Genomic DNA, 21,067 nt, shown 5'->3' with positions numbered 1-21,067 from the left:
GCATACTGCCTGAGAATGTAGTATCGCTGTCAAATCTGTCCCTTGGAAAAGTAACGTTGCTCCGAATTGAAAAAGAAACTACGTTTCGTTACCATATTTTCAGTATAAGCGTAACTTTAGTCTCTCTTGACTTACCTTCTGTGGTCATTTTTTTGTCCTCTTAAAGCCGAAGTCCCTCAGATCAAGCTTTCCTTGTCTCTTGCCCATGATGCTGAAATCACCTGTGCAGGCTGCGTTGCTATGTCGCTGACTGACGTTGCATACATTTTTGTGTGCACGTGCCCCTTGTCCACAGTATTTTAGCCTTCTCAATAAGCGCAAAAACGAAATGTTGAAAATGAAATAGCGGTAATATTTCAACATTAATTGATAAAATAACAGGGGATGGGAAGGGGGGAAGGCTGTTTCAGAAGGGGGATGATTATGATAATTTTAATCCCAAAGGGGGATGCCATCCCCCCTCATCCCCCCTCAACTCGAGTGCTGTGTATATCAGACAGGAGGAGGATATGAAGTCTTAAATGCAGTAATTTTACGTTCGTTAAATATGTAGTTTTGTTTGTGTCTAGGTCTCCCGTCTACTATGGATGAGGAGAGAGAGGAGGGGGGTCCTACCTCTAAGACCACTCTGTCTGAGGAACATGGCCGCCAGAGCAAAGCTAAGAGGTAAGAAGAGGATCTCTCTGTCTGTGACTGTTGTCCATCTCAGAGCTCAGCGGTGATACATCATGACTCCATCAGTAGTCTGAGTAACAGCTGTGTGTGTGTGTGTGTGTGTGTGTGTGTGTGTGTGTGTGTGTGTGTGTGTGTGTGTGTGTGTGTGTGTGTGTGTGTTGTAGCCCAGAGCAGCAGCAGAGAGCAGACTCCCGTGGACCCAGCTGTGTCTCCATGAAGAGTGACCACTCTATGGATATACCTGTTATGTTTAAAGATGGAAATCAGTCTATTGAGAAGAGGTGAGGATTTATCAGATATTATAAAGACACAGCTTCTATCAAACGTCCATAAATCCTGGTTCTTGTTTTTCTAGAAGAATCCAGCAGCAAAGAGCAGACTCCCCTGGACCCAGCTGTGTCTCCATGAAGAGTGAATGGTCTATGGAACAACCTCTTAACTTTAAAGATGCAATTCAGTCTATTGAGAAGAGGTGAGGATTTATCAGATATCATAAAGATACAGCTTCTATCAAACGTCCATAAATCCTGGTTCTTGTTTTTCTAGAAGAGTCCAGCAGCAAAGAGCAGACTCCCCTGGACCCAGCTGTGTCTCCATGAAGAGTGACTGGTCTATGGAGCAACCTCTTAAAGGTCCCATGGCATGCTACTTTATGGATGCTTAATTATAGATATTAGTGGACCCCAAACACAGTATTTGAAGACGTTCCCGAAATTCAGCCGTGGTGCCGAATTACAGCCGCTACAAGCCAGTCGCACATTGAGCTTTCCCCAAATGCGCCGTTTCGGTGTCTGTAGCTATAATGCAAATGAGGAGGAGAGAAGCGGGTCAAGGAGGAGGGTGGGGGTGTGGCCCTGAGCAGCTTGCAGCCATGGTACCATGCGCTCTGTTTACAGTGGATGTATTGCAATGGCGAGGCGCACACAGCCATCTATAACGACTGCGTCTGGGTTCTCCGACGTCTCTGGTTCTTCCACGTCCACATCAATCTGAAGTAGACTGAACCACGACATGGAGGAGAAAGGGATTGTTGCCTGCGATTGTTGACCGCGGTTGTCCCCCTGCCGGAGCCTCGCTGCCGAGGGACCACCGCCTCGGCAGCGGTCAGTGCTTAGGCACCACCCCCTCCTGCAGCGCCGAGGCGGTGATCCCTCGGCAGCGAGGCTCCGGCGGGGGACAAACGCGGTCAACAATCGCAGGCAACAATCCCTTTCTCCTCCATTTCTTGGTTCATGTACTTCAGGGAGTAAAAGCCAAAGTTCCTTTCCCCCACTTCATTCTCAACCATGGCTGAGATAACCCCCACTATGAGTCTCGTTGTGGAAAAACCAGAGACGAGAGTCCAACGTGTTATGCGCCATAACACCAACAGCAGAACGGTTATCCAAATAATAAGGAAGTGTACAACACTTGCGTTACAGTCCTGGAGCTCTATATCTAAATAATATCATGTAATACATAGATATCTATATCCTATATAGATATCTATATCTATATCCTATAATACATATTATAACTGCCAAAAGCTGTGTGAGCCTCCAGACGATATTATGAATCTCAAATGACTGCGTCGGGTTTTGTGACGGCAAAGAACCAACGTGTTGTGCGCCATAACACCAACAGTAAACATTTGCGTTACAGTGCGCGTAATCACACACGCACACATGTGGCGCTCGCACGGTCGTAGCTTATTGTCTCATTGACGGGCCAAATTCTCTGGGCGGGCAAGGCAGCGAAAGGGGAGGAGCTTGTTCTCTTATGACGACATATGGGGCCACATTCCATATCAGCGCGCCTGAGCTTCCATTTTTTCAAAGGCTTGTAGGAAACCTAGGGCTCGTTTTACACCGAACGCAAGTTTTAGCCAATGGGGGACGATAGGCAGGCTAGGGGAACTCATAATAATGTTAGAGAACCTCATAAAGTGAGATTTTCATGCCATGGGACCTTTAACTTTAAATATGGAAATCAGTCTATTGAGAAGAGGTGAGGATTTATCAGATACTATAAAGACACAGCTTCCATCAAACGTCCATAATTCCTGGTTCTTGTTTTTCTAGAAGAGTCCAGCAGGAGAGAGCAGACTCCCCTGGACCAAGCTGTGTCTCCATGAAGAGTGACCGCTCTATGGAGCAACCTCTTTACTTTAAAGATGGAAATCACCAACTTTCTAATGAAAGGTGAGGATTCAGCCAATTCATCAGGGCTGTTCAACTGGCGGCCCGCGGATCATCTTGATTCGGCACGTCGACCATTAATCAGAACATAATCAATCAGGATCTATTACCCCCAGGAGGAAGCTGTTTCTGAACAAGAATGAGAGCTAGTTTAATTTCCTCCAATAGGAACCCCTTCTGTCCAGTTAGCCCCGCCCACAGGACCTGCCCTCTCTGTGCTAGGCCAACGTCTGCCTCCGCGGTGGCACAGCGTTTCGACAGCTCAAAAGCGGTTGTTTGCGTTGGAAAGGAGAAAGGTAGACAATGAACCTCGACATTTAAACGAGGAGTGTGAAATATCAGTTCAGTAACGCAGAACCAAAGCCTGTAAGTTGATCTGCAGCACGGCTATTGCAGTAACAGAAGAACACACTCTGAGACCCACCGTATCAAGCGGTGCGTCAGTCCAGCTCCAGTGGAACACACCGATGGGTCTGATGTTCGTTAAATCAAAGCGCAGAACCTCTCTGAACGACCACCAGAGGGGGCTATAACGGTCCTGAACCAGAGAGCAGAACCTCTCTGAACGACCACCAGAGGGGGCGATAACGGTCCTGAACCAGAGAGCAGAACCTCTCTGAACGACCACCAGAGGGGGCGATAACTGTCCTGAACCAGAGAGCAGAACCTCTCTGAACGACCACCAGAGGGGGCTATAACGGTCCTGTACCAGAGAGCAGAACCTCTCTGAACGACCACCAGAGAGGGCCATAACGGTCCTGAACCAGAGAGCAGCACCACAGCCTCCCTCCGTGTCGCATGGCCTCTTGGTCCCGATAAGAAACCCTTCACAGAGCGCATGCTGTAGAGACCGATGATGAGCTGGAGAACAGTCTGTCAGTACCAATGTCCGATCACAGGACCACTTTGTGCAGGATTGATTCATGGCTGAGGATGTTTATTCTGCTGTTTGAATAGTTTGAAAGAAATGAATAATAGGACGAAGCAGACATTACAGGTTCAATGTTCTTAAAACATTGATTGAACCCCATTAATTGAATCCGTTAGATTTATCTTTGGAGATTAAATTATTTATTGTAACAAATAATCCATGAAGAATAACACAGGTCTGTGTACAAATAAAGAAACTGACTGCTCTATTTTCTATGTTAGCTAAACACATTGGGAATAAACACTCTATGCACAGTATGAAGAGTACTTCATTTCTATTTCAATAATCTGAGAAATATTATTGGATTGAAAAGTCATGAGAAAGTAGTTGAGTTGCCCTGCAATAAATCAACAAAGGAAACAACCTCCCCAAATCCTAACTTCCAGATGTTTTTTTTTTTGGTGACTTTATCGATGCTGATGTGGACAAGTCCGGGGAAATACAATTGCGTGTGTGTGTGTGTGTGTGTGTGTGTGTGTGTGTGTGTGTGTGTGTGTGTGTGTGTGTGTGTGTGTTCTCCATAGACACCAGGAGAGGTCAAAGGTTACCAGTGCTCAGTCTGTACAGCAGCATCAAGCAGAGAAGGAGATGAACCAGGTGGAACTGGCCGACACACTGTGGGACGGTAAGAGTCTCTTACTTTGAAGACAGAGGAGACAATTATTTTGAAGGGCAAAAGAGACTCTTATCTTGAAAGGAAAAAAAATTCTAATTTTAAAGAGTAGTATGAAAGCTGGTGGGCAGCATGTCTTGGACTACAAGGGTACCCTACACTTGATTTGTAAAACTAAATAAAAATATCTGGGCCTATCATTGGGTCTATTTTTGCACTCAATGACTGAAGCTATTGGTTGTAATTTGGCTATGTTTATTTTCAGCTACAATTGTTTTAAGAAAAATTAGGAGACAAGACCAAAAGTGACGCCATTTAAAATGCATGCTCCGAATCATTCACTGACATCCTTTCCACAATATCAAACAGGACGGTCAGAGTAACAAACAATTAAAATAACAACAAGAACATTATTTCACAACTATTTACATGGGCTGTAAGCCTAACATTGTTGGTGGCAAATGTGGATGTTAATGGATGTTTCAGAATGTTGGTCATGGTGTTAAGCCAATTGAAGTCCCCCAAAGATTGAGGGACTTCATTTATAGATCAAGTCAATCCTTCTTGCTGTTTGTGTTGCAAAAACATCAGTGATCTTGTCATACCAAACGGGATATTTTATAGGTCCCATAAATACCTCGCCTCAATTCATCTCAAATGTATTATAACCAGCATGGTATTTATTAACTGATTGCACTTTATATTTATGTCATATTTGACACATTTTACACTTTTAAGAGTCAGTTCTCCATTTATAAACATGCACTTTGCATATTTTATGCATATTTATATAAATGTGTGTATTTGTAGACACCTGTGCTTGTGTGTATTGTCTGCCAGGTAGCAATGCTGTGTTTTTGTTTTTGTTTGGACATGGCCCTGTCTGTTGTAATGCTGCTGCTATGTGCCCTCAATTGCCCCCTGGGGACAAATAACGTTTTTTTTAATTGAATGGCATGCCACCAGGTGTGGTGTGATTAGCCGGTACAAGCCGTTTTGGAAATCTGTCCCTTATGACATCACAGGTGGGCGTGTCCACCTAGATGTGTGCTGGATAGATCAGTCTACCAGCCTACCCAGTAGACTGTAGCAAACGTTGCTCATCTATCCGTCACACATCTAGGTGGACACGCCCACCTGTGATGTCATAAGGGGCAGATTTCCAAAATGGCTTGTAGCGGCTAATCACCCCACACCTGGTGGCATGCCATGGGACCTTTAAAGTGATTTCAGAATAACGGCGTGTGTAGCTCCACGTTTTCGCCACCCTTTCAGACGGCTTGGTAACCCAAATGTAGTGGTGAAAAACCGTGGTCTTGTTTTTCCTATAACCCCAAGTTTCATGTTTCTTATCCTTTTGCCACACAGAGAAAGCAGGTGATGGCATTTTTTGACGGGCAGTTTGTGTCCAAAAAGTAGTGAGAGTTTGACTGTCCAAGGCCGTCAATTTGCCTTCATTTATTGTTAATAAAATATAACAAAATAAGGATGCAAAGCAAGTATCTATATCAATGTGTTTCACAAACAGAACGGTCAATAACTTTATCTGCTTGCCCGCCTTCTCCCCGTCATGCACTTCCGTCACCTATTTAAAAGGTGTACTATTAGCACCTGTCGCAGGTGTTCACTCATCACAGGTGGGAAAGAAGGAGAGATTAATCAATCAAAACATAAAAAACTTAAATGCGGCTCCTACACCAACGGAGGAGTGTCAAAAAATATGTTAGCTCAGCGCGTTTATTTCAGGACCTTTTGGCGGTGGAAACGCCAACATAAGCGAACGGAGCCGCACCCAATCGCACCGCTCGGCGGAAACGCCAATATAAAGCGAACAGAGCAGCACTGTAGTGCAAAGAACAGTAGCGCACCGCTCGGTGGAAACGAGGCATACGACTGAGCGGGTTTGTGGGTTATCGTGGCCTAAACTTGAGGGGATAACCCCTCCCTCCTGGCTGCTCCACAGCCAGGGCTCCTGCTTATTGGTTCATAGCGCAGCAAGTGCTCCAGCCTATTCGTGAATAGACGTTGGCGCGAGTCAGATCCCTTAGCTAATCACACCCACTCAGAGGAGGACTTCCCTGCTCTCTCCCATTGAACCCCATGTTATTCACCGGCCGCCAACACTTTCGGGAAATTAATGGGAGTCAACGGAGGCTAAGGGAGAAACGTCCTCACTGAAGTAATTGTCAATAGGCGATAGGGGGTGCTAATGTCCCTTTACCCAGGAAAACAAACATTACATATACAAAGGCATTAAAGCAGTCATATTTAAGGGCAGCAATTCATTACAGTAGTTTGGGCAATCAACAATGTTAAGGAGGATCCTCCACTGATCCACATATGTAGGGTTATTGTGGGGATGTCCGGTAAATAGTTTGATCCAGATGAGTAGTGATATTGTGGGGGTATCAGGTTAAATAACATGAATCATTATGCTGCAGATCAACAGCAGTATAACTCAGTGGAAGAGATGCAACACCATCTCGTTATATCAGCATAGCATGTCACTTTACATTGATTCACCAGTGGTGGGCCGTCACGGCCAGCAGGGCCTTCTCTGCTGTATCTGTCAAAATCAAAATAATATATAAATGTTATTTTTTTCAAAATTACATTAATTTGTGTCTAAACGCATCTTAATCCCATATTTCTTTCAGTACTTACAACATAATTCCATAAGGAAAACCGTTTTTTTTGTAAGGTTGAGCTCAGCTGAATAACGCGTCACAGCCAGGTTACATGGACCGGCGGGGCCAGCCCTAAAAGTATTGCTACCCTTTCGCTGAAGCTGCCACCTCCCATTGGATAATAAATTTGACTGACGTGTGTTATCAGCCAATCAAATGTTTATGTGTAGTAATAGAACGACCCCAGGGCCCAGCAATATGCCGGCGCTGGCCCCCGGTGATGTCATCAGCGAATTTTGAATCGTTGGCGGTACAGAGTTGATAGTGAACTACTATGGCCACCTCCTTCACAGCACCTAGCGATCCTGTTTCTGATCTCCTTCGTTTGCCTTTTCCAAGGCGATCGTTTGGAGAGAAGACAGATTTAATTTCAAGAGGAAGACCCACACTGAAGCCTGATGGGCTGACCCAGGCCGGTAAAGGTTTTGTGCGGCACTTTACAGAGTGCAACTACAGCCGCTATGACTGGCTAACGGCTAGCACCGTTCAGAACAACCTATTCTACTCGCCGTGTTTGCGGTTCAACATCAGTGAGGGGACGTGGAACAGCGCCGGAATTAGCAGACTTAACGGCTTCACCAAGGCAGCTTTAAAACATCAGGCCATGGGTGATGGGTGAGTTTTACTTTGCACTGTGTAGGAGCAATAATTTTGATTCGGTACTTTAGTTGATAACGCAGTTTTACTCATTAATTAAAAGTTACATTGTTCTTAAATTCTTGCTATAAGGTCTGCTGGAATGTTAGAAAACGTTCAGTATTAAATAAACATTTTTTATCAAATTTGTAATTGTTTTTTTTTATTGAAAAGCAAGACAAAAAAGTTTATAAAGGACATTTAATTGTTTGATTCATGCAATGGTGAAAAATTAAAGCAAAATGAATGAAAAACATTAAAAGCCACATTCGGTATTTGTTTTGGCTTTCGGCCAACTGTTTCAGTATATTCGGTTTCGGTTTCGGCCAAGAATTTTCATTTCGGTGCATCCCTAATGGTAATGCTTTGTGTGGATGCCGCTTAATAAGCATATTAAATTAACCCGTTTACTACTACTCCTTTGGGCTTAATATTCTGGCTGGAATAGCTGTTATAAAATATGTGGCATAAAGGCCTACTTGTATGTTTCATTTTTGTTAATGAACGGGCGTTGCACTTGTAATTGTCGCTATAGGCTACCTTATTGAATTTGTTGAAGTTGCGGAAGCATCCGGTGAAAATAACTGTGAACACTTGTTTTTGTGCCATGTGTGTGATGTGCAATCTGGTTGCGAAGTGTCATAAGGAAAGATCTGATGGTGATGCTGCATTACTCCAGCTCTGCGGTAATGCAAAGTGGTGTGCGTGTGCGCTGTTGTTGTTGCTGAAGATCAACTTGTTGTGGATGTTATGCAGTAGCGCATATTGTGGCTGTGTTGGCTGTATTGGCTGTATTGAGTGTTTGGGGGTTGGCCGTTGGTGGAGTTCGGTACGCTACTGTGATTCACTATCATTATTACTATCTTTTGACCAATCATATTGCTGTAAAAATATCAAAATAGTCTGGAAGATTTTGAATTTGTAGCATGCAGTCCTTGTCACGACCAGCTTCCGACCACAAGTAATGAAGCCACTAAAGGTGATGAAGTTGATAATTTAAAGGAAATATTGACCTGGTTCCAATGATTTTACCATCCACTCACTGATGTCTTATGTTGTTTTCTCACTTAGGATCTGCTGCTGTCGAGTGCCAACATAAAATCAAGTCTCGTTTGGAGAAGAAGTCCAGGTGTGTGTTTGAGGGAATCGCTAAAGCAGGACAGCAAACAAATCTGAATTACTTCTACACAGAGCTCCTCATCACAGAGAGAGGCAGTGGGGAGGTCAACCAGGAACATGAGGTCAGACTGATTGAAACAGCTTCCAGGAAACCAGCCAAGAAGGAAACACTAATCAGATGTGAGGACATCTTTAAACCCTTACCTGGACAAGATAAACCACTCCGGACAATCATGACAATTGGAGTGGCCGGCATTGGTAAAACCGTCTTAACACACAAGTTTACTCTGGACTGGGCTGAAGGCAAAGCCAACCACAACATACAATTCACATTTCTCCTCACTTTCAGAGAGTTAAATTTACTGAATGGGAAAGAGTTTAGCTTGGTGGAACTTCTTCATCACTTCTTTATTGAGACCAAAGAAGCAGGAATCTGCAGATTCGACCGGTTCCAAGTTGTCTTTATCTTGGATGGTCTGGATGAGTGTCGACTTCCTCTGGACTTCCAGAGAAACCCGATCTGGAGGGATGTCACAAAGTCCACCTCGGTGGACCTGCTGCTGACAAACCTCATCAGGGGCGACCTGCTTCCCTCCGCTCGCATCTGGATAACCACACGCCCTGCGGCAGCCAATCAGATCCCTGCTGAGTGTGTTGGTATGGTGACAGAGGTGAGAGGGTTCACCGACCCACAGAAGGAGGAGTACTTCAGAAAGAGATTCATAGAGGAGACACTGGCTAACACAATCATCTCCCACATCAAGAAATCACGAAGCCTCCACATCATGTGTCACATCCCAGTCTTCTGTTGGATCACTGCTACAGTTCTGGAAGACTTCTTCAAAACATCCCAGATAGGAGAAGAGATGCCCAAGAACGTGACTGATATGTACAGCCACTTCCTGAGGGTTCAGTCAATACAGGGGGGCAGGAAGTATCATGGGAGAGCTGAAACAGATCCAGACTGGAGTTCAGAGAGCAGGAAGATCATTGTTTCTCTGGGAAAACTGGCTCTTAACCAGCTGGAGAAAGGCCACCTGATCTTCTACGAGGCAGACCTGGCAGAGTGTGACATCGATATCAAAGCAGCCTCAGTGTACTCTGGAGTGTTCACCCAGATCTTTAAAGAGGAGTGCGGGCTGTACCAGGACAAGGTGTTCTGCTTTGTCCATCTGAGCATCCAGGAATTTCTGGCTGCCCTATATGTCTTTATGTCATTCATCGACACGGGGGTCAATCTGTTCTCAGGACAACCACAAACCCAGCAGTCTAAACTCTACCAGAGTGCTGTGGACAAGGCCTTAATGAGTGAGAACGGACACCTGGACTTGGTCCTCCGCTTCCTCCTGGGCCTCTCTCTGGAGAGCAATGCGATTGTCCTACAAGGTCTGCTGAGAAAGACAGTAAGTAGCTCAAAGAGCAGTGAGGAAACTGTGTCTTACATTAAGAAGAAGATAGGTGGAGATCTCTCTACAGAGAGAAGCATAAATCTGTTCCACTGTCTGAATGAGCTGAACGACCGTTCTCTAGTGGAGGAGATCCAACAGTACCTGACATCAGGTAGACTCTCTGAAGATTCTCTCTCTCCTGCTCATTGGTCAGCTCTGGTCTTCATCCTACTGTCATCAGAAGAGGTGCTGGACGTGTTTGACCTGAAGAAATACTCTGCTTCAGAGCAGGGTCTTCTGAGGCTGCTGCCAGTGGTCAAAGCCTCCAAAACATCTCTGTAGGTTCACTAATAACATGTATTACAAACCACCCAATATACCTAATAGTAGAATATACAAGTTATAATAAGAAATAATTGTTCCAAGGTTAACTTATAACATGTATCACAATACACACATTTGTTTTGTAATTAGGGTGAAAAGTTTAACTCAAAAGCTCTATTTATTTTGAAATAATAAATAAGGAAAGCCAAGAATTAACTATTGTTTATTAATAGTCAAATACAGCTGTGTTCAAATATCTAGCTATGAATATAAATAAGTTATTGATTATAAGGATACATTAAATTAATATAGGTTCATTATTAATTAAAGGAAACCCACCATTTTAAAATGTTTTAACCTTGTCCAGTACGTTTGGTTTTATGGACAAGATTTGGTTTAACCAATAGGATGCGTTGATATAGAGACTTCAGGGTTATGTGGGGGAAGGGTGAGAGGTCACGAGTGAGCGGGAAAAAGGAGAGAGAGGGAAGAGACGAAGGAGGATAGTACTTTGTTATCTTTAGAGATCGCCCAGCTAAATTATATTTCAACATTTACTTATTACCGTACTCACCCGAATATAAAACAACCCTGAATATAAGACGACCCCGCCTTTTCCAGACTTAATTTTTTAAAAGAAATGCTTTTGTGGAAATAATCGATTTTTCAGATGTATTTCTAGAACAAAAACCTTGCCTTGTATTGGGGTGAACACAGTTATTGTTTGATGGTTAAATGAGTACGGGGGAGAATGTTTTTTTTTTTTTTTTTTTGCGTGTTTCCATTCGTGTCGGGGATGTTTAGACGTTTGGCTAGCTTGGTTTGCTAACCCCTGGAGCTTCCTCCGAACGGGATTTAAAGGAGGCCTATTATGCTTTTCCATATTTTGCTTCTCCTATTGCGGTTTACTTATGTTTTTTGTTTATAATACAATACAATACAATACATAATATACATAATACTACCATAAAATGTAATATTAATTTAAAAAAAAAATCAAATACTATATATCAGCGTTTAAATAAAATTCATTGAACACTCAATATAGAATAAACTTAAGGACTTAATGTATTAACTTGTATATATTAGTTAAATCAATAAAACATCTCTAATTTAAGATTTCAACAAGTCATTCATTATGTTAAAAGTAAAATATGTAAGTTACTTTAATCACAGTTCCTAACATGTTCTGTTTATTGTGTGTGAAGGCTGAATGGCTGTGATCTGTCAAAGAGATGCTGTGAAGCTCTGGCCTCAGTTCTCAGTTCCAACTCCTCTAGTCTGAGAGAGCTGGACCTGAGTACCAATCGGCTGAAGTATTCAGGAGTGAAGCTGCTCTCTGCTGGACTGGGGAGTCCACACTGTACACTGGAAACTCTCAGGTCAGTTTTACTCAATGGTCAAACAGTTACACCACAAGTTCCATATCAGAGGATGTTGAAATGATTTACCTCCAGAAAGTTAACAGGTCTAAATAAATAAGTAGAATATGTCCTCTCAGGGCTCAAGTAACATTTTCTACTATTTGTGTTGCCATGACAGTTACAGCTGTATGTTGGATTCAGTTTGTTAATGATGGTACAATGTGTAGGTTTTATTTCATTCCTATTCTACTCATATTCATGTAGTCATTAAGTTAGATAGACTTTAGAGTTGTTTAATAAAGTTCAAAAACAGCTTTGTCATAGAAGTGGCTCTTTTTAGGGACACATTCAGGAGCTTTGTTGAATCTTTTGTTATCTGACCTCTAAGTTAGTGATGTTTTGAAGATCTACTGTATTGAAATTTAGTAAAACTAATAAAACATGTCTAATAACAAATAAAATATTAATGTTCCTAACGTTTTCTGTTCATTGTTTGTGAAGGCTGAATGGCTGTCAGCTGTCAGATCGATGCTTTATAGCTCTGTCCTCAGTTCTCAGCTCCAACTCCTCTAGTCTTAGAGAGCTGGACCTGAGTACCAATTGGCTGAAGTATAAAGGAGTAAAGCTGCTCTCTGCTGGACTGGGGAGTCCACACTGTACACTGGAAACTCTCAGGTCAGCATTACTTAATGGTCAAACAGTTGCAGCACAAGTTCTATATCAGAGGACGTTGAACAGATTTACCTCCAGAAAGTTAACAGGTCTAAATAAATAAGCAAAATATGTCCTCTCAGGGCTCAAGACGCATTTTCTACCATCGGCACTGCTGACATTACCTTATTAATTTGGTGGCACCCTAACAAATGTGGTTGCACCCCTTTAGTAGACGTGAAAATGTCCTTGGTCACGTACCATCCATCTATGTCCATTCATGTGAACAGATTCACTCACTTCAAATTGTTAATGTTTTGATTGCATAGGGGGTCTTTTTCTGTTTTTACCACCAGCGCCGCGACATCTCTTACCTCACCAACAAACTCTTCCTACACCTCCTTAATCAAATACCTAGTAATAATAACCGGCTGCTGATTGGATAATAAACCCCAATTAGGATTTATTTTCTTCGCTGGGTCATCCAGAGTAGTGCATTTCTTCAAATTCTCTTGAAAAGCGCTAGTGCTGCGGCGACATTTCATTGACACTTTCCACAAAGTACAAACCAGTGTTTTAGTTTTCTGATCAAAGCAGAGTGTCTTCATTGGAACTTTAGTGGGTCGTGTTTCCTAATAGAGCGATCACACCGGAGCTACAATACAGCCGCGCTGTATTGTAGCTCCCAGCACTGAACTAAACCTTGGCAGTCTGCGTGCATCGCAGCGCCATTACCACTCATCTCATCAAACACAAGACCTCCATCTCACTCTATTTGTGTTGCCATGACATAACATGTCTAATAACAAATATCAAATAAAACATTAACGTTCCTAGTGCATTCTGTTTATTGTGTGTGAAGGCTGAATGGCTGTCAGCTGTCAGAGATATGCTGTGGAGCTCTGGCCTCAGTTCTCAGCTCCAACTCCTCTAGTCTGAGAGAGCTGGACCTGAGTACCAATCGGCTGAAGTATAAAGGAGTGAAGCTGCTCTCTGCTGGACTGGGGAGTCCACACTGTACACTGGAAACTCTCAGGTCAGCATTACTTAATGGTCAAACAGTTGCAGCACAAGTTCCATAACAGAGGACGTTGAACAGATTTACCTCCAGAAAGTTAACAGGTCTAAATAAATAAGTAATATATGTCCTCTCAGGGCTCAAGACGCATTTTCTACTGGTGGCACTGCTGACATTACCTTATTAATTTGGTGGCACCCTAACAAATGTGGTTGCACCCCTTTATTAGATGTGAAAATGTCCTTGGACACGTACCATCCATCTATGTCCATTCATGTGAACGGATTCACTCACTTTAAATAAGTTGTTAATGTTTTGATTGCATAGGTGGTCTGGTTATTACAACCAGCCCCGCGACATCTCTTACCTCACCAACCAACTCTTCCTCCTCCTCCTCCTCCTCCTCAAACAAATACCTACTAATAATAACCGGCTGCTGATTGGATAATATACGCCAATTTGGATTTATTTTCTTCTTTGGGTCATCCAGAATAGTGCATTTCTTCACATGCTCTTGAATAGAGCTAGTGCTGCGGCGACATTGCATTAACACTTTGCACAAAGTACAAACCAGTGTTTTAGTTTTCTGATCAAAGCAGAGTGTCTACAAGGGAACTTAAGTGGGTCAGGTTTCCCAATAGGGAGACCATGCCAGCGCTACAAAACAGCCGCGCTTTAACTCAGCACTGAAGTCAACCTTGGCAGTCTGCGTGCATCGCAGCGCCATTACCACTCATCTCATCAAACACAAGACCTCCATCTCACTCTATTTGTGTTGCCATGACAGTTACAGCTGTACGTTGGATTCATTTTGTTAATGATGGTATAATGTGTATGTTTGATTACATTCCTATTCCACTCATAATCATGTAGTCATACAGTTAGGTAGACTTTAGAGTTGTTTAATAAAGTTCAATAACAGCTTCTTTTTAGAACTGGCTCTTTTTAGGGACACGTTCAGGAGCTTTGTTGAATCTTTAGTTATCTGACCTCTAAGTTACTGAGGTTTTGAAGATCTACTGCATTGAAATTCAGTTAAACTAATAAAACTTGTCTTATAACAAATTTCAAATAAAACATTGAAGTTCCTAACGTATTCTGTTTATTGTTTGTAAAGGCTAAATGGCTGTCAGCTTTCAGAGATATGCTGTGAAGCTCTGGCCTCAGTTCTCAGTTCCAACTCCTCTAGTCTGAGAGAGCTGGACCTGAGATTCAATCCGCTGAAGGATTCAGGAGTGAAGCTGCTCTCTGCTGGACTGGGGAGTCAACACTGTACACTGGAAACTCTCAGGTCAGTTTTACTCAATGGTCAAACAGTTACGCCACAAGTTCCATATCAGAGGACGTTGAACAGATTTACCTCCAGAAAGTTAACAGGTCAAAATAAAAAAGTAAAATATGTCCTCTCAGGGCTCAAGACGCATTTTCTAATAGTGGCACTGCTGCTATACCTTATTAATTTGGTGCCACCCTAACAAATGTGTTTGGACCGCTTTATTAGATTTGAAAATGTCCTTGGTCACGTACCATCCATCAATGTCCATTCATGTGAACAGATTCTCTCAATTTAAATAAGTTGTTAATGTTTTGATTGCATAGGGGGTCTTTTTCTGTTATTACAACCACCCCTGCAACATCTCTTACCTAACCAACCAACTCTTCCTCCTCCTCCTCCTCAAACAAATACCTACTAATAATAACCGACTGCTGATTGGATAATATACGCCAATTTGGATTTATTTTCTTCTCTGGGTCATCCAGAGTAGTTCATTTCTTCACATGCTCTTGAAAAGCGCTAGTGCTGCGGTGACATTGCATTGACACTTTGCACAAAGTACAAACCAGTGTTTCAGTTTTCTGATCAAAGCAGTGTGTCTTCACACTGCTTTGATCAGATCACGCCATCACTGAACTAAACCTTGGCAGTCTGCGTGCATCGCAGCGCCATTACCACTCATCTCATCAAACACAAGACCTCCATCTCACTTTATTTGTGTTGCCATGACAGTTACAGGTGTACGTTGGATTCAGTTTGTTAATGATGGTATAATGTGTATGTTTTATTACATTCCTATTCTACTCATAATCATGTAGTCAGACAGTACAGTGGACTTTAGAGTTGTTTAATAAAGTTCAATAACAGCTTCTTCTTAGAACTGGCTCTTTTTAGGGACACGTTCAGGATTTTTGTTGAATCTTTAGTTATCTGACCTCTAAGTTAGTCATGTTTTGAGGTCTACTGTATTGACATTTAGTTAGACTAATAAAACATGTCTAAAAACATGCAAAAAAATCTAATCAAACATTAAGTTCCTAACGTATTCTGTTTATTGTTTGGGAAGGCTGAATGGCTGTCAGCTGTCAGAGAGATGCTGTGAAGCTCTGGCCTCAGTTCTCTGCTCCAATTCTTCTCGTATGAAAGAGCTGGACTTGAGTACCAATGATCTGCAGGATTCAGGAGTGAAGCTGCTCTCTGCTGGACTGGGGAGTCCACACTGTACACTGAAAACTCTCAGGTCAATTGGACTCAATGGTCAAACAGTTATACCACGATTTCCAAATCAGAGGACGTTGAACATATTTATCTCCAGCAAAGTAATAGTGCGTGTGTGTGTGTGTGTGTGTGTGTGTGTGTGTGTGTGTGTGTGTGTGTGTGTGTGTGTGTGTGTTTGTGTGTGTGTGTGTGTGTGTGTGTGTGTAGCTTGTCTGGCTGCCTGGTCACACAGGAAGGCTGTGCTTCTCTGGCCTCAGCTCTGAGCTCCAACCCCTCCCATCTGAGAGAGTTGGACCTGAGCAACAATCACCCAGGAGACTCTGGAGCTGCGCTGCTCTCTGCTGGACTGGAGGATCCACGCTGGAGACTGGACACACTCAGGTATGGAGAGGACAGCTCACACTCAAGGACAAAGTCTGCTATAAAGATTCAAGCCGATGCTACATGAAGTGGTTTGAAAAGGCAGCTGCAACTCATGTTGTGGAGAAAGTTATGAGACAGCAGATGATGAAGGTGAATATATTTTAACAGGCTGCTCTCAATTTGTTTCCCCCCCAGTGTGGAGCACGGAGGAGTGTGAAGGCTGAAACCAGGTGTAAATAAATGTACCCTGACCCTAATCCTAACTTTTAAGCCGACCCCCACCCCTACCCTTCTTCCCCTACCAAATGGGACAACCCTACCCTGTGACGTCATCGGTAGTCCCTACCCTGTGACGTCATCATTAGTCAAATCAAAATAATAATAATAATAATAATACATTTAATTTAGAGGCGCCTTTCAAGACACCCAAGGACACCTTACAGAGCATATAGTCATCATTCAAAACTATGTAAAACAGACTAGGAATAAAAGGAAAACAGAGGTTAAACATGAAGAATAATAATAATTAATAACACTCAAAGACGCCTAAAGTGAAGGGGGGACCTCACTAACCACCACCAATATGTAGCACCCACTTGGGTGATGCACGGCAGCCAATCGGTGCCAGAACGCTCACTACACACCAGCTTGAGGTGGAGAGTTAGGGATGAGGTGGAGAGTGAGGGAAAAGAACATTTAAACACTATCGACCATATTTAAACACTATCGATCACATTTAAACAATATCGACCACATGTAAACACTATCGACCACATTTAAACACTATGGACCACATGTAAACCCTATCGACCACATGTAAACACTATCGCCCACATTTAAACACTATCACCCACATTTAAACACTATGGACCACACGTAAACCCTATCGACCACATTCAAACACTATCGCCCACATTTAAACACTATGGACCACATTTAAACACTATGGACCACATTTAAACCCTATCGACCACATGTAAACCCTATCGACCATATATAAACACTATCGACCACATTAAAACATGTAAACCCTATCGACCACATTTAAACCCTATCGACCACAATTAAACCCTATCGACCACATTTAAACATGTAAACCCTATCGACCACATTTAAACACACAAAATGTTTGACCCCAACCTCCCCGTGACCCCCTAGCAGATAACCAGACACCTACTAATGCTACAAGGGACAGACTGGCTGCCATTGTCTCGGGCAACGAGCAAGCCCCATTGTAAAGATGTTTAACCTGAAATGGTATTATGTATTTTGTAATTGGCATGTTTAAATAAAGGATTTTTTTAATACTACAATCTGTCTCTCGTCATATACCATTTATTTTGAATGTCATTTAGCTACATGTTGAAGGTGGCATTAGATAAGAATCGGGTAAGAACAATAACACTTTAAAGAAACACTTTATTTACATAAAGAAGTAAATATAAAAATCTACGATTCCATGGTCCCTATACCATTTATATATTTGAAAGTAGGCAATGTCTCTTTTATAGAAGGCTTATTTTAATTAATATAAAATGAATCCAATGACGTTAAATGAATATTAACTGTCAGATTGATTCATATCTCATCAAATCGCAGAACATAGTATCGAATCGCATCGAATCGTTCCATATTAAAATGTATCATCCTTGAATCGTATCGAAGCACATGTATCTAGATACGTATCGGATCGTCCTATAAAGGAGAGATGCACACCCCTAATAACTATCATACAAACAAGAACCAGTGATATAATGGAACTAATATCGCGCATTACAAAAATGCATCAACCATCACATTTTATCAATGACTTGGTCGGTTTTTCACCATCAGTGGATGGTTAATCTTTCTATCTTCCTGGGGGGGTAAGGACTACCAATGCAGAAGAGGTGCTTGAGGAGGTGGAGGGATGGGCTCTGTGATGGCAGCGGCCTCAATGATCTCCTGAAAGAAAACATAACAAATAACAAATAAGAAGGAATTATATGGTAGAACTGCGTTATATGGCCCCATGTACAATAATGTATATAATAACTGATCGATCGATAGATATTTCTACCAAAATAAATGAAAAAATACACTGGTTTATATAAAAAAACAACATCACATTGATCCACCATTCTCCAGGCTAACGAAGTATTGCATTACTTGGCAGGGGATTAAAGCTCATCATCGGCGCCCCCTCCTACGATGGATGGTGGCACACTTGAATATTACCTCCCACTCCCCTCCAATCAGAGCATAGCTACGATTTTGTGGACCAGCGGACGAGCAGCTCCGGCGGGGGGAACTCGGTGGCAGCTAAGCTCCAGAGTATAATCCTTTCTCTGCTGGACTGCTGCCGAGCTCCCCCTGCCGGAGCTGCTGGACTGCCGCCGAAGCTTCGGGGGCAGTCCGGAGGAGGAGACATGGAGGAGAAAGATTGTACTCCCGAAGCTGAGCTGCCGGAATGCCGCCGAGCTACCCCCGCCAGACTTTTCAGCTCCCGGAGGACATCCGTCGGAGCAGCCGGAAAGCTTCGGCGGAAGTTCAGGTCCCGGAGTACACCGGCAGTCCGGCGGCAGTCTGGCAGCCGAAGCTTCGGCGGCAGTCCGGCAGCTCCGGCGCGGCGAGCTCGGCGGCAGTTCGGCAGCTCAGCTCCTGGAGTACAATCCTTGTCTCCTCCATGTCACGGTTCATGGACTTCAGAGAGTCAAGGCCAAAGTTCCTTTCCCCCAATTCTGCTCAACCATGGCCGAGATACCATCCACTACGAGTCATTACTTGTTGTGAAAGTGCCAGAGACGTCAGACGCAGTCTTTTTGAGAATTATATTATTATTATATAATATTATATAGATATAGAGCTCCAGGAGTCTGCAAACGGCAACAATCCCTTCTCCTACATGCTGTGGTTCAGACTGACAGCTTATTGGTCAACGGGCAGCAGCTCATTTGCATTAAAGCTACGGACACCAGAAACAGTGCATTCTGAAGGGACTGAAACAGATGGGAGAATTTTTTTCTCCCCTCATAGGCCGCGTTCACATCTATCGTTTTTTTAAATCTGCCAGCGCTTCTTTTACATTATATCCCTATGGAGCAGAGCGTTTCTGGAAAAAGTCACGGCCGCTTTTTTAAACGCCTCTCCCAGCGTTTTTTTCTGCCATACGGAGCGTTGAAAAAAAGTTCAACTTTCAGGAAGAAAGCGGCCGACGTCAGGCATCTTTTGGGCAACTGAGTAATCACAAGCGGAACATTGACACTTTGTCACAAACAAAACTCAGCTTTCAACTGTCAAACTGTCAAAACAAGAAACAATGGCGAAAATATCAGTCGGGAAAGTGCCGGTGGAGCGGTTAATAGCTTTAATGACGGAACATATCGAGATATACGACATGTCTAATGGGCTCTGCCACAACACCCACCACAAAATGTCGATATGGAAGCAGATCGGGTTGATCCTTGAATGTCCATGTAAGTATAAAAAGTATTTTCAACTAATCCGGTTGGTAGCTAACACAGCCGTTTAGAGTGGTAGGTTATGTCGTTGGAGACGGTTGATAAATGTGTTCTGGGAGATAGTTCAAAGAAATAAAGTTTATCTGATTACAGTGCACAACAAGCAGACCTAGACCCAGACGTAGCTAACTGTTGTTTACCTATCTACATAGGGGAGGCCTGTCAGGCTAAATGGAAGTATTTGAGGGACATGTACCGGAGGCGAAGAAAAGAGCAAAAAGAAAGAAAAAGTGGATCAGAGGGAGGCACCAAATGTCCGTGGAAATATATGGGGATCCTGTCTTTCTTGGAACCCCACGTCCAGGACAGAGAAACAACTTCAAACTACTCTAAACCTCAGGAAGAAATGACAGAGACAGCAGAGAGTTTACTAAATTCCATATACGAGAGTGGAGGAGAAGGAGCAGCAGGAGAGAGTGAGGTAATGATAAGTAGGTTAAATCAAGAGTCATTATGTCAAATGTAGCTGAAGCAGTAGGTGATTTAAGACAGTAGCCTGCTGTGATGCTATGACACTGAAGGGTTATATCTGTTAACAAGTCTCAACTGGTATGGTAATAGTATGAGCCGTGAAGGTTAATTTATTTAATTGTGTTTTCTGGTCCCCGACAGGCTGCAATGGATGACTCTGTGCACAGCAGTGCAAGTCCTAGGCCCCAACCACCACCACCAAGAGGAGCTACACGAGTCCCAGGGAGGAGGATGTCGCAGGAGAGCACTGTGACGCCATACCAGCAACGGGTGCTGGAGGCTATGAACAGGGAGCAGGACGAGCAAGAGCTATTTTTATTAAGTTTTGCCCCTGCACTGCGAAGGCTTGATTTTCGCAGACAGGCAATGGCAAGGCTGAGGATGCAAGCCCTATTTTTGGAAATTGAATTTGGCGAACAATAGGATAATATAATATAATAGGATAATATTTTTTTTTAGTTAGTTGGTAGTAGTTAATGAAATAGCTGTAAATAAATGAATTAAGTTAATAGTTAGTAGTTAATTAGATAATAGTTATTAGTAGTAATAGTTAGTTAATATTTAGTTGTAATGAAATAGCTGTAAATAAATGAATTAAATGAATAACATCCACATTTTTCCAATGAAGTTAATATTTGTACATTGTTTAATTCATG

General features: G+C 42.8%; 1 protein-coding gene across 1 annotated transcript; it reads left to right on the top strand.

The window, feature by feature from the left end:
• Positions 1–904: 904 nt before the first annotated feature.
• On the top strand, positions 905–16,812 carry LOC115554728 (protein NLRC3-like). The gene is made up of 8 exons (XM_030371559.1): positions 905–956; positions 1,031–1,147; positions 2,736–2,855; positions 4,308–4,408; positions 8,791–10,564; positions 15,926–16,099; positions 16,285–16,458; positions 16,636–16,812. Exons 1-8 carry the CDS (start codon positions 907–909, stop codon positions 16,655–16,657), a joined length of 2,532 nt encoding a protein of 843 aa, XP_030227419.1. The 5' UTR covers positions 905–906; the 3' UTR covers positions 16,658–16,812.
• Positions 16,813–21,067: the final 4,255 nt, after the last annotated feature.

This window comes from Gadus morhua, chromosome 11 (assembly GCF_902167405.1).
Source record: "Gadus morhua chromosome 11, gadMor3.0, whole genome shotgun sequence".
Lineage (NCBI taxonomy): Eukaryota > Metazoa > Chordata > Actinopteri > Gadiformes > Gadidae > Gadus > Gadus morhua.
This window is presented reverse-complemented; position numbering and strand designations above follow the sequence as displayed.

Excerpts from the sequence above, each read along its gene's own strand:
- LOC115554728 (XM_030371559.1), top strand. The coding sequence starts at position 907 with ATGGATATACCTGTTATGTTTAAAGATGGAAATCAGTCTATTGAGAAG. Across the intron at positions 957-1,030 it reads AATCAGTCTATTGAGAAGAG|AAGAATCCAGCAGCAAAGAG; the intron begins GTGAGGATTTAT and ends TTGTTTTTCTAG. Across the intron at positions 1,148-2,735 it reads ATTCAGTCTATTGAGAAGAG|AAGAGTCCAGCAGGAGAGAG; the intron begins GTGAGGATTTAT and ends TTGTTTTTCTAG.